Genomic DNA, 14,543 nt, shown 5'->3' with positions numbered 1-14,543 from the left:
ACGCAGGGAGCCAGGATCCCCCCAGCTTTACAGCCCAGTAACACATGGGGAGCCAGGATCCCCCCAGCTTTACAGCCCAGTAACACATGGGGAGCCAGGATCCCCCCAGCTTTACAGCCCAGTAACACGCAGGGAGCCAGGATCGCCCCCAGCTTTAAAGCCCAGTAACACGCGGGGAGTGTTACTTTCTGAGGTCCCTTCCAACCCTGATATTCTATGACTTTAATCAGAAATCATAGCTAGTTAAGTATCACTGCACCTGTCATTGTTCTACACAATTTAAAGATAAGTAAACTGAGACAAAAAAGTTACTGGCATGTGAAAACATTAATGAGAACCAAAATAGCAGAACAATGGCAGGATGCTAGGAATACAATGTTATTTATAAGAAATTTCATCAGGGGAAAAACACTTCAGTAGGGAAATCATCATTGCAGTTTACAGTTATGATTTTAAAAAGCACTTACTGGGTTGTGGAAATATCCGACAGATGGGCCATCTGAAAAAAAAATATTGCATTCAATGCTATTTCTATTAGGAATGGTGACGATCAGACCTTCATAGGCACTTTTCATAGGCTCGATCATTGTCAGGCAATGCAGAATGCAGAGCCAGAGTGTATCAGTCTATTTTGCTCTATTGAACCCAAGACAATTTCTATTTTTTCATCAATAAATGTGACTTTTTCCAGTTTTTGGAATTACAACCAATCATTAAGGGGCCTAATCCTGCAAAAACTACCAAGCATGGTAATTGTCAAAGGCACCAACCATGTAGTCACTGTGTGTCTACTGAGCTCTGCTACGTCCCTCAAATAGTCATGGGACCCAATTCACCATTACCCTATACTTTTGTATGATTCATCTCTGCTATGGCTGCTTTATGCCAATTATGTTTATGTAAAAACAGGGCTGCAGGTCAGGCATCAATTCCACCACCTCCACCAGCCCAAAGAGACTGTTGGATGGAAGAAGCAAGATGGAGTGTCTTGTGGCTGGAGTTGGTGCCTGGAAGAAGCTCTACAATGAAGCCAAGAGGAAGGCAGGGGAACTTTGGGGAGAGTACTGTTCCCCTGAAACTGACAAAGTGCCTTGTTTAGCTTTAGAATCACAGAATAACTTTCTTCTTCTCCTCTCATTGCCATGTGGTAATGCACCCCTCCACAATGGAGCTAGCAATCTTCAGGACAGCCAGATTACCTGCATGAAGAACACTACATATTGATTTGTGTCTCATCTCTCATTTTTTAGGGAAGTTCTGGTAGGTTCTTAATTCTGAATTCCTTAAACTTCTTTGACCTCAGTCATTCTGGGTACAGGCCTGGGTATGGGGTAGAACCTGCACAGGTTGTATTTTCTCGATTATCTTCTAGCAATAGATGAGGGTAAAGGGCTGACTCGTTTGGATATATCACCAGACTTTGATACCATTGACCAGGATATTTTGTTGCCTCTTTTGTGGATACTAGTTGGGTGGATGAAGCCACTCAAGAGCCTCCTCCTGTGCAAGAAGCAGCTGGAACTTATATTGCTCACCCTCACCGAGGGAGTGTGACTTCCAAAATGTACAACACAGATGTGTCACTTGGGGCGCTGTTTAATTCTGGGCTTCTCTGGGAAGCCCTTTTACTGGCTGAGGTCAAAAGTGCTTTCTTCTCTCTGAGCCTGACAAGAAGTAAATGACCTTGTCTCTCCAGTATAGACCTTGCCTCCATGTCTTTGTCACCTCGGGATTAGATTGCTGCAGCATGTTCAAGATGGAACCATGGGACCAGTCAGAAGCTGAAGCTAGTGCAGAACTAAGTGGAGTTTCATCTGGGAGCACATGATCCTGGTCTCCTGAAATCTGCGCTGGCTGCAGGGGCATTCCTCGGGAGAGTTAAAGGTGTTGGTGTTTAACTTATAAAGCCTGAAATGGTGTGGGACCCAGTTACATGAACAATGCCTTTCTCCCCTGCCCATACTGCCATGGCTGAGACCAGCAAATGGAGCATAGCTGGAGCCCCCCTCAATAGAAACAAGATGGATCTGCGGCAATGGAATTCTCTGGCGGCAATTTGTTCCCCTATTTTTCTGCTCGAGGCAGGATAACTTTCTGGTTATGCTACAAAGCTCTTTTCATGGCTATTGAGGAGGGGCAGCACTGAGGGTTGGGTGGGCATTTATGGGCAATCTTTTATATTATACTGCATTTTAATTTATGAGATAGGCATTCATAGCAAAGGATGGTGGCATCTAGAAAGATTTTATAAACCAAAGTGTGTGGTGATGAATTACATTTGAGTGAGGTGTGGGGGCTAGAGACTAGAGGAGGATGGAATTGAGATGTTTACCTGTCATCAGTCTTATCCCATTACTTGAATAGCTTATTGCTTTCCTCCACCCATCATCTGTTTTTGTTTTTAAATTGTAAGTCTGCAGGGCAGGGATCATTTCTCCTTATGTAAAAAGCAACAGAGGGTCCTGTGGCACCTTTGAGACTAACCGAAGTATTGACTTGCATCTGAAGAAGTGAGGTTCTTACCCACAAAAGCTTATGCTCCCAATACTTCTGTTAGTCTCAAAGGTGCCACAGGATCCTCTGTTGCTTTTTACAGATTCAGACTAACACGGCTACCCCTCTGATATTTCTCCTTATGTGTTTGCACAACACCTGCCATAAGAAGTCCCAAAGTCCTTCAGCGCTTCCACAACACAAGGAATAATAAGACCCTAATTCTGAGATCAAGTAGCACAGCTTTATGGCACACAGCTCTCCATCCTCCAAAGTCCATGTCCAAAGTCCGTGCACTTTGTTGTTCCCTACTGGTATCTGCCCCAGCCCCACCAGATTTCTGCCCTACCGCTCCCATCTCCTGCACCTATGCTCAGTATCGGATAAATTTCAGCACCACTCTAGCAAGGAAGCTGATTGGTTGAGATAGACCCTCTGATTTTCTCTATGCCCGCTATTAGTAACATAAGCATTTATTGTTAGGAATACTTGAAATTAATATTATACCTTGCTCTCTGTACATGTTAAAGCAATTCTGTGTGAGTCTGGTCCAGGATGTAGTGAGAGGTGACAGGAAATGCTCCATGCCTGCCGTCAGTAGCAAAATACATTTATATTTAGGAACATTAACAAAAATTATACCAGGCTCTGTATAAATATTAAAATATCTTTGTACTCGTTTAACCCAAACTTTAGCTAACAGAAAAAGACGGGTGGTTGTGGTGGTGAATTATACCATCCCGACGTTTTTTCCTTTTTTCAGGATCCTATGGCATGGCTGAGTCAGGCCCCCTTCCTTGGCATTCAGATAGCCCCTTTTTATAACCCTGTTTTCATTAACGCTTGGTTAAACCCTTCCCTACCTACTTTAGCATGGGTGTCACAAATTTATTTTATGTTTATTACACATATTTGCAATTTCCCCACTCACCCACATAAAAAATCGAAAAACCCACTTTTCTTTAGCAAGGCCAACCAACCAAAACAATACTGGAGTTTCTAAGCTAAACCATTTTGGAGATGGGATGACTCAAAAATAAAAAGTTTTAGAAGACTTTTCTAGTTACCTTCAGGAAAAATGTTCAGAACCCCGTCACTGTAAAGCATCTGTCCTGCTTTTTAACCAAACCATCCCAAACCACTTTATTATGCTTTGAGAAATGGCATAGAAAATGTCATGAGGGCCATTTTTATTTGAAGGTGGGGGACTGAAAAAAATTTAGCAGTCTTATAATGGGAAACTAGCTTCAAACTTAGATATGGACTCACTACTGACCCTCCATAATGGTAACACAAACCAGGAGTGACTGGGGCCTTACTGTGTCCATTTTTGGGCCCCAATCTACAAGAAGGATGTGGAAAAATTGGAAAGAGTCCAGCGGAGGGCAACAAAAATGATTAGGGGGCTGGAGCACGAGTTATGAGGAGAGGCTGAGGGAACTGGGATTGTTTAGTCTGCAGAAGAGAAGAATGAGGGGGAATTTGATAGTTACTTTCAACTACCTGAAAGGGGGTTCCAAAGAGGATGGATCTAGACTGTTCTCAGTCGTATCAGATGACAGAACAAGGAGTAATGGTCTCAAATTGCAGTGGGGGAGGTTTAGGTTGGATATTAGGAAAAACTTTTTCACTAGGAGGGTGGTGAAGCACTGGAATGGGTTACCTCGGGAGGTGGTGGAATCTCCTTCCTTAGAGGTTTTTAAGGTCAGGCTTGACAAAGCCCTGGCTGGGATGATTTAGTTGGGATTAGGTCCTGCTTTGACCTCAGGAGGTCATGGACTAGATGACCTCCTGAGGTCCCTTCCAATGCTGATATTCTATGATTCTATGTGGAACTCAGTAAATGTGGGTTCAGCTACCTGATCTGCCACAGATGTCCTGTGTGAACTTGGGCCAGATTATTAAAGGCATTTAGGGACATAAAGATGGAGATAGGCACCTAATGGGATTTTAAAAAGCACTTGAATAGATTAGGTACCTAATTCCAATTGATTTCAATGGGAGTTTGGTACCTCTAGGTGCTTTTGAAAATTCCTTTAAAAATACCTTGCACCATGAAAAATGGCACCTAACAGGAGAGTTTAAAATGAAGTTGTGGCGGAGTCCATGCTTGGAGATAGCAGGACTTGGTAAGCAGGGCATTTGTTTAGTCTGTTGTCTGATTGTTTGTTCTCTGAGTAAGGGATGGGCCATAGGCAGCTTGTATTCTCTGCTAAGCCCCACTGTTTGAAGTCTCTGAGTGGTTCATTGCTTCCTGATGGTGAGGTAGTAAAGCTAAAGAAGGAGACCTGGTATAAAAAGTCAGTTGCTTAGAAAACTTGAGAGCCTAAAATAGAGGCATCTAACAGGAGAGTTTCAGAGGGAGTTTGGAGAGGGAGTGTGAGAATCTTTCCTTCCAGGACCAGCTCTGTGCTCAATACTGTGATGAAATAGTGGCTGTGACCTGCAATAGATGTTACATGTTTTCTTTCCTACCTGAAGTTGGAAGGGACATCTTGTGTACGAAGTATAAATTGGTGCTGGAAGAAAAGATTCTGTATTGGAAGGGAAAGTACAGATGCTATGGAGAATCCGTGAAGCTGAGGATTTCTGGATAACCAAATTCAGGAAGTGTCACTACTCCAGATTCAGGGAAGAAAGGAGCTGGCCACCAAGGAGTTGGAGAGGAAGCATGGCAATTTGGAACCCACAGAGGCCAGAGGTTCTGCATGGCTGGAACTAGACAAGGACGGGCAGGCATTGTCCACTAGAGAGAAGAGGACCAGGAGGAATTCCACGTGGCTAGGGGCTCCTAATCAATACCAGGTCATCAGAATGGAAACTGGAAGTTATGAGTGAAGATCCAGCTGGTTGAAATGTATGGGACAGATATTTGGATGGCAGGTTGACCCAATCCATAAGAAAATTAAGCTTTTCCACACAGAGATCTCCAGCCAGCCAAGGAAGACAGACAATCCTTGCTGGGGATTCTATACTAAGAAGAATGGAAAGAACATTTTGCAAGGGACATGTGGACAACGGGCTAGTGTTCTGTCTCCCTGGAGCCAAGACATGAGACATACTTCTATGGCTGGATAGCCTTCTGAAGTCAATGTGCAAGTGTCCACTCATGATGGTTCATATCAGTACCAGTAACAATGCATCAAGGGATATCTCTCCAATTATAAGGGTGCTGAAAGAGAAGAATGTCCAAATGGTCTTCTCAGATATTCTTGACCATTAATGTTGATTTTCAATTACTCTTGGAACACCGTGGAAGTTGCAGAGAACTGGAAAAAAGCTAGTGTTGTAGCACTATATTACAAAGGTAAATGGGAGGACCCAGATAATTATAGGCCTGTCAGTCAATCCTGGGCAAGATAATAGAGCAATTGATATGGGACTTGATTACTGAAAAATGAAAGAATGAAAGGTGGGTAATATAATTAATGCCAATCAACATAAGTTTGATGTATACATATTTTATTATATTGCATGCTTGGTTGATAAAGGTAATAGTGTTGATGTAATATATGTAGATTTCTGTACGGGATAGGACTTAGTACTGCACAACATTTTGATTAAAAATTGTAACAACACAAAATTAACATGGCACACATTAAATGGATTAAAAACTGGATAACGGATAGGTCTCAAAATAGTTGTAATCAGGGAATCATCATTAAGCAGATGTATTTTATAGTGGGGTCCCAAAGGGATCAGTTATTGGCCCTACACTAACACTATTTAACATTTTTATTAATGGTCTGGAAGAAAACACAAAAAAATCATAGATAAAGTTTGCAGATGACACAAAGGTTGGGGGAGTGGTAAATAGTGAAGAGGACAGGTCATGGATGATCTGGAACACTTGGTAAGCTAGGTACAAGCAAACAATACACATTTTAATATGGGCAAATGTAAATGTATATATCTAGCAACAAAGAATCTAGGCCATACCTACAAGATGGGGAATCTATTTGGTGAAGCAGTGATGTCAAGATAGACCTGGGGGTCATGGTGGATAATCAGCTGAACATGAGCACTCAGTGTGAGACTGTGGCTAAAAGGGCTAATGTGATTTTAGTAGGGGGCTCTTGAGTAGGAGTAGAGTGGTTATTTTACCTCTGTATTTGGCACAGGTGCAACCACAGACGGAATACTGTTGCTTACAATAGAAGAAGGATGTTGATAAATTGGAGAGGGTTCAGAGAAGAGCCACAAGAATGATTAAGGGATTGAAACATATGCCGGATAGGGATAGACTCAAGGATCTCAATATGTTTAATTTAACAATGGGAAGCTTAAGGGGTGACTTGATCCCCGTTTATAAGTAGCTACATGGAGAACATCTATTTGACCATCTATTCTTCAACATGTGTTCTTCAATCTAGCACACAAAGCTCTAACAAAATCCATTGGCTGGATGTTGAAGCTAGACAAATGCAGCCTGGATATAAAGCATAATAGGAGTAATTAACTACTGGAACAATTTACCAATTGATTCTCCATCACTGGATGTTTTTTCTAGGCAAGACTCATCTTACGCTGGGGTTACGTTCTGCTGTCAGCACGTAAAGCGAAAATCGCGTATAGTCAAAATTACATTGAGTGTAATGGTGGGCGGAATCACCCACACTACAAGTACAGTATTTACATTGTTATTTTTCTCTTTTTTTTTTGCCGACGCGCAAAGCTGAATTTGCGCATGCTAAATGCGCGTAAGATGAGACTCGAATATTTGTTCTAGTTCAAACAAGAATTATTTTGGGGAAGTTCCCTGGCCACTGTTATAGAGGAAGGCAGACTAGATGATCACAGTTGTCATTTTGGCCTTAGAATCAATGACTCTTTAGATGCCTAAATACCTTTAATAACCTGTCCCTCTGTAAGATGGAGATAATACTACTTCCTTGCCTCACAGGGGTGTTAGGAAGATGAATATATTAAATATTGTGAGGTGCTCAGATACTATGATAATGTGGACCAGATAGATACCTAAGGTATCTAGAAAAACAACAAGGAATCCGGTGGCACCTTAAAGACTAACAGATTTATTTGGGCATAAGCTTTCGTGGGAAGAAAACCTCACTTCTTCATCTGACTCCTTAAGGTATCTAGATGTCTTTTTTACTGCTTTAGATTAATAATGAAAAAAGAATTTGTTTCTTGTCATTGGAAAACTGTATTTAAGTGTTGGAATACCTGATACCACCTGGCTTACTGAATATCAAAATCTGGACAAACTTGTTCTTTAACTTTTTTCTAGGTTTTTTTTTTATTATTATTATTTATATGTCCAGAATTTCTGAATTATATTTTATTTATATAGTAGCCTAAAAGCTTGATCTCAATTTTTGCAAAGCTCAATCAGAACATTTTAAAAGATTTATTTACATTTTATTATATTTATTCATGAGGTATCTTATTAAAATAAGTATGTATATTACTTTTTGGCTGTTGTAGCCTCTTTTCCATTTACCTACTATTATGAATAAATATGGGAGAAGTGACAATAAATTTCTTCTTACAGTTAGGCTGATATTCAGCGCCCCAGTATATGTCCTCTGGATCTTGTTCCCTGTAAAGAATGAGAGCACATGAGCAATGTAGTCTGGTAACTGCCCAATTTTTTTATTTCCAACAAGATATTAATGACTGGCACAGAAATTTAGGACCAGTGATTGCCATAGCTGGAGCATCTGGAAGACAGCATATGCTCTATTTTATAAAAGGTAAAGCAGTGTACTCCCACAGTACCTTTGAGACACTATCCAATAAACAGATACAATCTCTCTTTAGTATCTATTCCTTCTCCTCACATTCCAATTACTCTGTGTTATTCCTTGGCACCAAGCTTTTGATATGTTTATTTAATACATGGGTAGAAAAATACATGTTAGAAAACAAAGAAATTCTTACAGAAAGAATATTAGCAATACCCACTTAAGTTTACAGATGTATTCCTCACACCCTAGACTTCATTGACAAATGTTAAAGTTCAGAATGTCTACATGAGCATATTAGTTATCTCTGATTTCAAGTGCAGTTCTGTACTCTTAAAAGTGACTCAAACCGCATTGTGCAGTTTAATGATTCTCTCAAAGCTTTCACATTGAATTGACTTGATTCATGAGAATAGATCCCCCTTACAAGTGTTAGCTCTGCAAACTCACCATGAAATCAAAGTCAAGCTCATGCACAATCTTCACAAACCCTGACACAAACAATACATTTTATAGATGTGGTTAAAGTACACACCTCTACACCCATGATTGTGCAATTAGAACTGAGTTAACAGTTCTGTTGATGATACCCAAGAATGCAATCTTGATGTCTTCTTAAAAAAAAAAATACTGAAAAACTGCATTAGCTATGCAGGGGTAGCAGGAATGGAAAACATGAACACATTGATGGAACTGAACTGCTAAATAAGGCATTGAAGGTGTCACAGTCTCTTTTCTGAACATTTTAAGGTTTCATTTAAAAATGTGTGGACAATTTTCAAAAGCATCTAATTTATATGAACTTAAGTTGCATTGACTTTCAATAGGACTTAGGAACCTAAAGCTACTTATGGCCTTTTGCAAACTTTACCCTTAACTACCCTCACTCCCATTCTCCCTATAGGAGCCAGTGAAACACATATCTATCTCCTAAATCAGGGGTGGGCAAACTGTTTGGCCTGAGGGCCATATCTGGGTATGGAAATTGTATGATGGGCCATGAATGCTCACAAAATTGGGTGTTGGGGTGTGGGGGTGTGGGCTCCAGCAGAGGGTGCAGGATCTTGGGTGGGGCTGGGGATGAGGGGTTGGGGGTGCAGGATGGTGCTCCGGGCTAGGACTGCCGGGTTCAGAGGGCGAGAGGGGGATCAAGGCTTGGGCAGGGGGTTGGGGCATGGGAGGGGGTCAGGGGTGCAGGCTCTGGGGGGTGCTTACCTCAAGCAGTTCCCAGAAGCAGTGGCATGTCCCCACTCTGGACACTCTGGCTGTCCTACATGGAGGTGCAGCCAGGCGGCTCTGCACGCTGCCCCGTCTGCAGGCACCACTCCTGCAGCTCCCTTTGGCCATGGTTCCCAGACAATGGGAGCTGTGGGGGTGGCGCTTGAATCGAGGGCAGCATGTGGAAGCCCTTGGCTACCCCTATATGTAGGAGCCAGAGGAGGGACATGCCGCTGCTTCCGGGAGCCGCACAAAGCAGTGCAAGACCCGGACCCCACTCCCCGGCAGGAGGTTGAGGGCCGGATTAAAACGTCTGGAGGGCTGGATGTGGCCCCAGGGCCATAGTTTGCCCACCCCTGTCCTAAATGCATCATTCTTCACTCTGCCACTTTACACAGGTCTATATAGAATACCTGATATATGACAATTTATGCTAAAGAGTCTCTCCTCTTACCTTGCTTCTCTGCATTTAATGATACCTGAAAAGAGAAATAATATTACTGAAAATCCTGCAGAGGAAGGGGAAACCCCCCCCACACAATCACATATGGTGTTTCTTCCTTTTGGCCTGTTTCTGCTCACACTAACCCAAAGCTCCCATTGACTACAGTGGGGATTATTTTAGCTGATTTCCCCTATTAGCTAGTCAATGTACTTGATAGAGCAGGTGAAATCACTCATTATCAATAACAATTATTATGGACTAGATTCACAAAGGGACTTAGGTACCTAATTGCCACGTTAGGTGCCCAAATCTCAGAAACCACTGGGATTCACAAAGTCCCTGTTCAGCTACCACGGAACCTTGTATGTGCCATAAACTCACTAGATGCCCAAGTTTTTTAAGTAAAAATTCCCTTGTTAATTGTTTACTTTAACTATTCACTATTTGTTTTGTGATGCAAGCTAGAGGACAGGACGCAGATCCACAAAAGGACTTGGAAGCCTATATGCCACTTTTGGTGAGTAAGTCCAACTTTTTGGTGCCACTGGGACTGTCAAATTCTTTTTTCAGCTTCTGCCTAACCCTGCAGGCACCTAAAAAACCTGAGTGTCTGAGTTTCCATCATGAAAGCTCACCAGACCTTGACTTCCATGAAACTACTCTTGGGCTTAAAGTTAATCACATGCATGAGTGTTTTACTGGTTTGGAACCTTTGCCACCATTGTGCAATCACTACCTGGTAGGGTTGGTATCTGAAGTCATTATTTACCTACATGTGTATTGCTACATTTGTGAGATGTCCATCACTATGCCATACTTTTATTTGTACACATTGTAAATCACTCTCTCTGTCCCCATATGCAGTGAGCTGAAAATACCAATCAATTTCTATTATTCCAAGAGACGCTCTTCAGTTTGCAAGATTTAAAGCATTTAAAGATTTCAAAACACATGCAATTTTAATGAAGGTTTTTGAACATCTGCCTGTACAGATACAAACACTGATCAGTATTACTGTCACCTATTGTTACCTGTTTTTTCCAAAATGTAACCGACCAAAAGTAGGACCAGGGCAGAAAGAATTGTAATTCCAAATACTAATATAAGCACAAACCCTAAAAAAGAAATTGTACATGTATCAGCTCCCAAAAAGCAACAGAATGACAAAGAGTAAATCAGGAAAGAGAAAAATGGGGAAAGGATACTATTAATAGTGGGTAAAATTTCAATAGTGCCTAATTGACTTGGGAGCATAAGTCAATGGGAAATATAGTTCCTAAGTCACATAAGATGCTTTTGAAAATGTTACCCAATGTTATCATTACTAGCTTGAATCTTGTGGAAGTAGTGAATATTTGGGACAAGTATGAATGCACAGTGGGTGGAAAATTGGCAAGGAAGTTAACTTTAGTAGCCACATTTTGGGCAGGATGGATGAAGGAAATATGGAAAACTAGGAGGACAGAGAAGAGGAAGTTTCTCTACCTATTTAGCTGTTTGCAAACATGTCTGCTATGGACAATTGGCTTAACAGTTCTTCTGTTAAAGTCATGGTTGATCCAGTGCACAATTAGACTGAGCAGGGATTGGGTTGTGTTACTGAGTCCATATAACAGCAGTGAAGGACATAATACAGTTTATAATTATTAATATTTGATGGGGTATGTCAGGATTTAATGTTTACATGACACACTTTCCTGGTGGGATTGTCTATCACCTTTAGCTTCAACACAATAAGGACCTTTTTGAAGCAGCTCAGACATTTCAGTTCAATGACATTATCTGGATTTCTGAGGCATTCTTTCAATCAGAACCCAGTGTTTGGGGTCGTGGACACCAGAACATGCTTGATTTGTACATTTCTCATTTGTCTCATGACAAAAGTTATATGGCCCAAGGGCCCAGAGGTGTTAAACATTCTGCCATGCCTCCTACCCCAGGCCTCACCACTGAATGTCTCTGCCATGTCTTAACCGGTGGACTGTGTTTCTCCCCTCCTGCTCCCATTATTCTCATGCAAGGATACTTTGAAAATGCAGCCAGAGTTTGGACCTGTGTTTTTCAACTTGTGTACTCGGGCTTTGTGCATTTTAAGGAGGAGACTTCTATATGTTCAGGGCTAGGGGGAAGGGATTTGTCTGTACATTTTAGAGACGGGATTTGTATGCTCTGAGGGCCACATCTGGAGACAATGGGTGAAGTGTTGTATGTGAGCCTAACAAAGTCTTACTGGCCCAGATGTAAGCCAGCAGAAGTACTCTAGATTTATAGAGGTTATGAGTGAGAAGAAAACATGACTCATAATTTGCTATAAAGGAAATGTGCCAACAACATTTAATAATCTACTCCCCCTTCCCTTTGGACTAAGTTACAGGACAAAATTCAGCACTCTGACCATGGCTAGCCAGGCCCTTGTCACTGTCTACTTTCTTACTAATAAAAATTGCTTTTAGGACCAGGGACAGAGGGGAGGCAGCTCATATGTCCATTATTCAGGGGCTTCAAGGCCTGGTCCAGCTCCTGGTGCAGGTTAGAGAACCTCAAGCTGTGCCCCTAATATAAAGGCCGCTGTGGGACTTTGCAGGAACAGAGAATGGCTGAGGTACAGATCCACCCATACCATACCCCTTCACATCTTTAATCTTCCTCTTCTGGCCTATGCCCTGCCCACACTGAGGCACCAAGGTATTTTAATTCCTCTTTACTTGAATAAACATCCCCAAATGTTGTAAAAATCCTAGAAGAAGAACGATAATCACTTACCGTAGGAAGCAGAAAAGCCTTTGAAATCTGTGGAGAGGATGCAAAACATCTTTGAAAAATTACTATCATAATCTGAAATCCTTACAGAAACAGGATTTGAACCCACCATGTCATGTGAGTAAACATGTGCCTGAGTCCTTTGTGCTTGAGGCAGATCATACAGTAGGAGCACATTTAGGCTATCTACATTACACACAATGCCTGGGTCTGTGGGACCCAGGCTTGTGGACTCATTATTTCCAAATTCTGTGCTTTAGCATCCACACTGCATTGTAAACCAGGGTTTACAATTGCTGGACCCGAGTCTCACAGCTGTGCTAACATGTCCATCTTGCATTATGCAGACCTTCTGACTCAAGCTGTGAGCTGCGTCCACACTGCAAAATAACAAGACTTGGACCTGAGTCACTGTGGCACTTGGGCTCTAACCTGCAACTGTAGCAGGGTCCTAGGACCCAGGTCCTGAATGCTTGATGTCCCAAGTCAGCCTGATTTGTGTCTGGACAGGATAAAGGCTTGAGCTCAAACCTGAGTCAGAGCCTGGGCTTAATGTGCAGTGTAGACACACCCTTACAGGCAATTTTACTTTGAGGAATGAGGAGAGGCACAGAAAATTGTCTTGTGAGGAGAATTTCAAAGGCACAAAGGGGAGTTAGGTATCCAACTTCAGTTAAAAGTCCCATGTTTCCCTATTTACTTTCAGTAAGTTGCTTTTATGATCATGCCTCAGAACTAATGTGTGTGAGCTATGGTCATAAACTGTGCTTATCATATTAAGATCATATAGGCCACTTATTGAAAATAAATAAACCTTCACAATTCACCCAAAGGCTGAGGCTGCTTTTGCTATTGTCACTCAGCCCGATCAGAACCTGAGTTCTGTTGGACCTCGCTCCTTAGGGAGCCCACGGAAACTTTCCACTTCAGTCTACAGCTCAAATCCCTTTATAATCCTGCTTCCTTCCTTGTAGTTGGCAATAGCCCACTTGTGCCTTCCCCAATTACTCCCAGCTGGATCTGCCTCTCCCCAAGGACAGTAATTCTCAGGAAGTGGCTGTTTGAACTCACACTGGAATTTAAATAAATAAATAAATAAATAAATAAATAAAGGATATGGGTGCCGATATCCCACTGAAAGTCAAATGGATTTGGGAGACCAACTCCTTTAGGATCCTTTGAGAATCCCAGCCGCATGTTTGTGTAGTATCTAGCATAGTGGGTTCACAATACAAAGTTCACAATATAAATAATAAATCAACCCCCCGCCCCCAAATTGTTTCCAAAAATGTAAATGGATCCACCAAAAGGAAAATGGAGTAAGTGGAAAACAAAAATCCAAATGGAAAGAACTGCTCTCCTTTCTACTCTGGGGCAGAAAATAGAATATGAATCCCTGCAGCAATCTGGAAAGAACCCGTATAACATTCACACCAGCAAGGTTCACAAAACCCTCCCGGCACCATCACCCAGTGGTCCCCACCTCCATTCTTTTAGGGAAGCGGCCAGAAGGAGTCACACTGAATAATTAGGGGTGGGGACTGATGCTAAGAGCCCCTTGCCTAGAATCCAGCTGCAGTAAGTGTTCTGCACATCACTCTGCAGGGTTCTGACCATCAGACTCTGCAGAGCAGGATTTGTCATGGCAGCTTTGGAGAATTCTGGGTACTTTGTAACTGCAGGCCCCTTGTAATTGGCTGATTTTGTTCTCTACAATGTGCAATTCTGCACCATGCAAACACTTGCCCATATGGTTAATCTGAAGTCAATGAAACAACTCAGTGAATAAAATTAAGCATGTGTGTAAGTGTGTAGGAATCGGGCCTTACACCATAAATTCTTCAGGGCAGAGACTATCTTCTAGGTTTTTGTACAGTACCAAGATGAATGGGGCCTGCATCTGACTGTAGACTTTGAAAGGT

At 42.0% G+C, this 14,543-nt stretch overlaps 1 protein-coding gene across 1 annotated transcript in view; it reads right to left on the bottom strand.

The window, feature by feature from the left end:
- The window catches only part of LOC135976408 (uncharacterized), a 106,361-nt gene that overhangs the window by 87,910 nt on the left and 3,908 nt on the right, over positions 1 to 14,543 (bottom strand). The window contains exons 2-5 of the mRNA XM_065571845.1: positions 12,625 to 12,651; positions 10,893 to 10,976; positions 9,871 to 9,895; positions 7,959 to 8,053 (exon numbers count right to left, since the gene is read on the bottom strand). Of these exons, the coding sequence (XP_065427917.1) occupies positions 7,959 to 8,053; positions 9,871 to 9,895; positions 10,893 to 10,976; positions 12,625 to 12,651 (231 nt within the window). The remainder of the gene's footprint in view (positions 1 to 7,958; positions 8,054 to 9,870; positions 9,896 to 10,892; positions 10,977 to 12,624; positions 12,652 to 14,543) is intronic.

This window comes from Chrysemys picta, chromosome 17 (genome assembly GCF_011386835.1).
Source record: "Chrysemys picta bellii isolate R12L10 chromosome 17, ASM1138683v2, whole genome shotgun sequence".
NCBI classification, from domain to species: domain Eukaryota; kingdom Metazoa; phylum Chordata; order Testudines; family Emydidae; genus Chrysemys; species Chrysemys picta.
The sequence above is the reverse complement of the archived record's forward strand: the minus strand, read 5'-3'. Positions and strand labels throughout refer to the sequence as shown.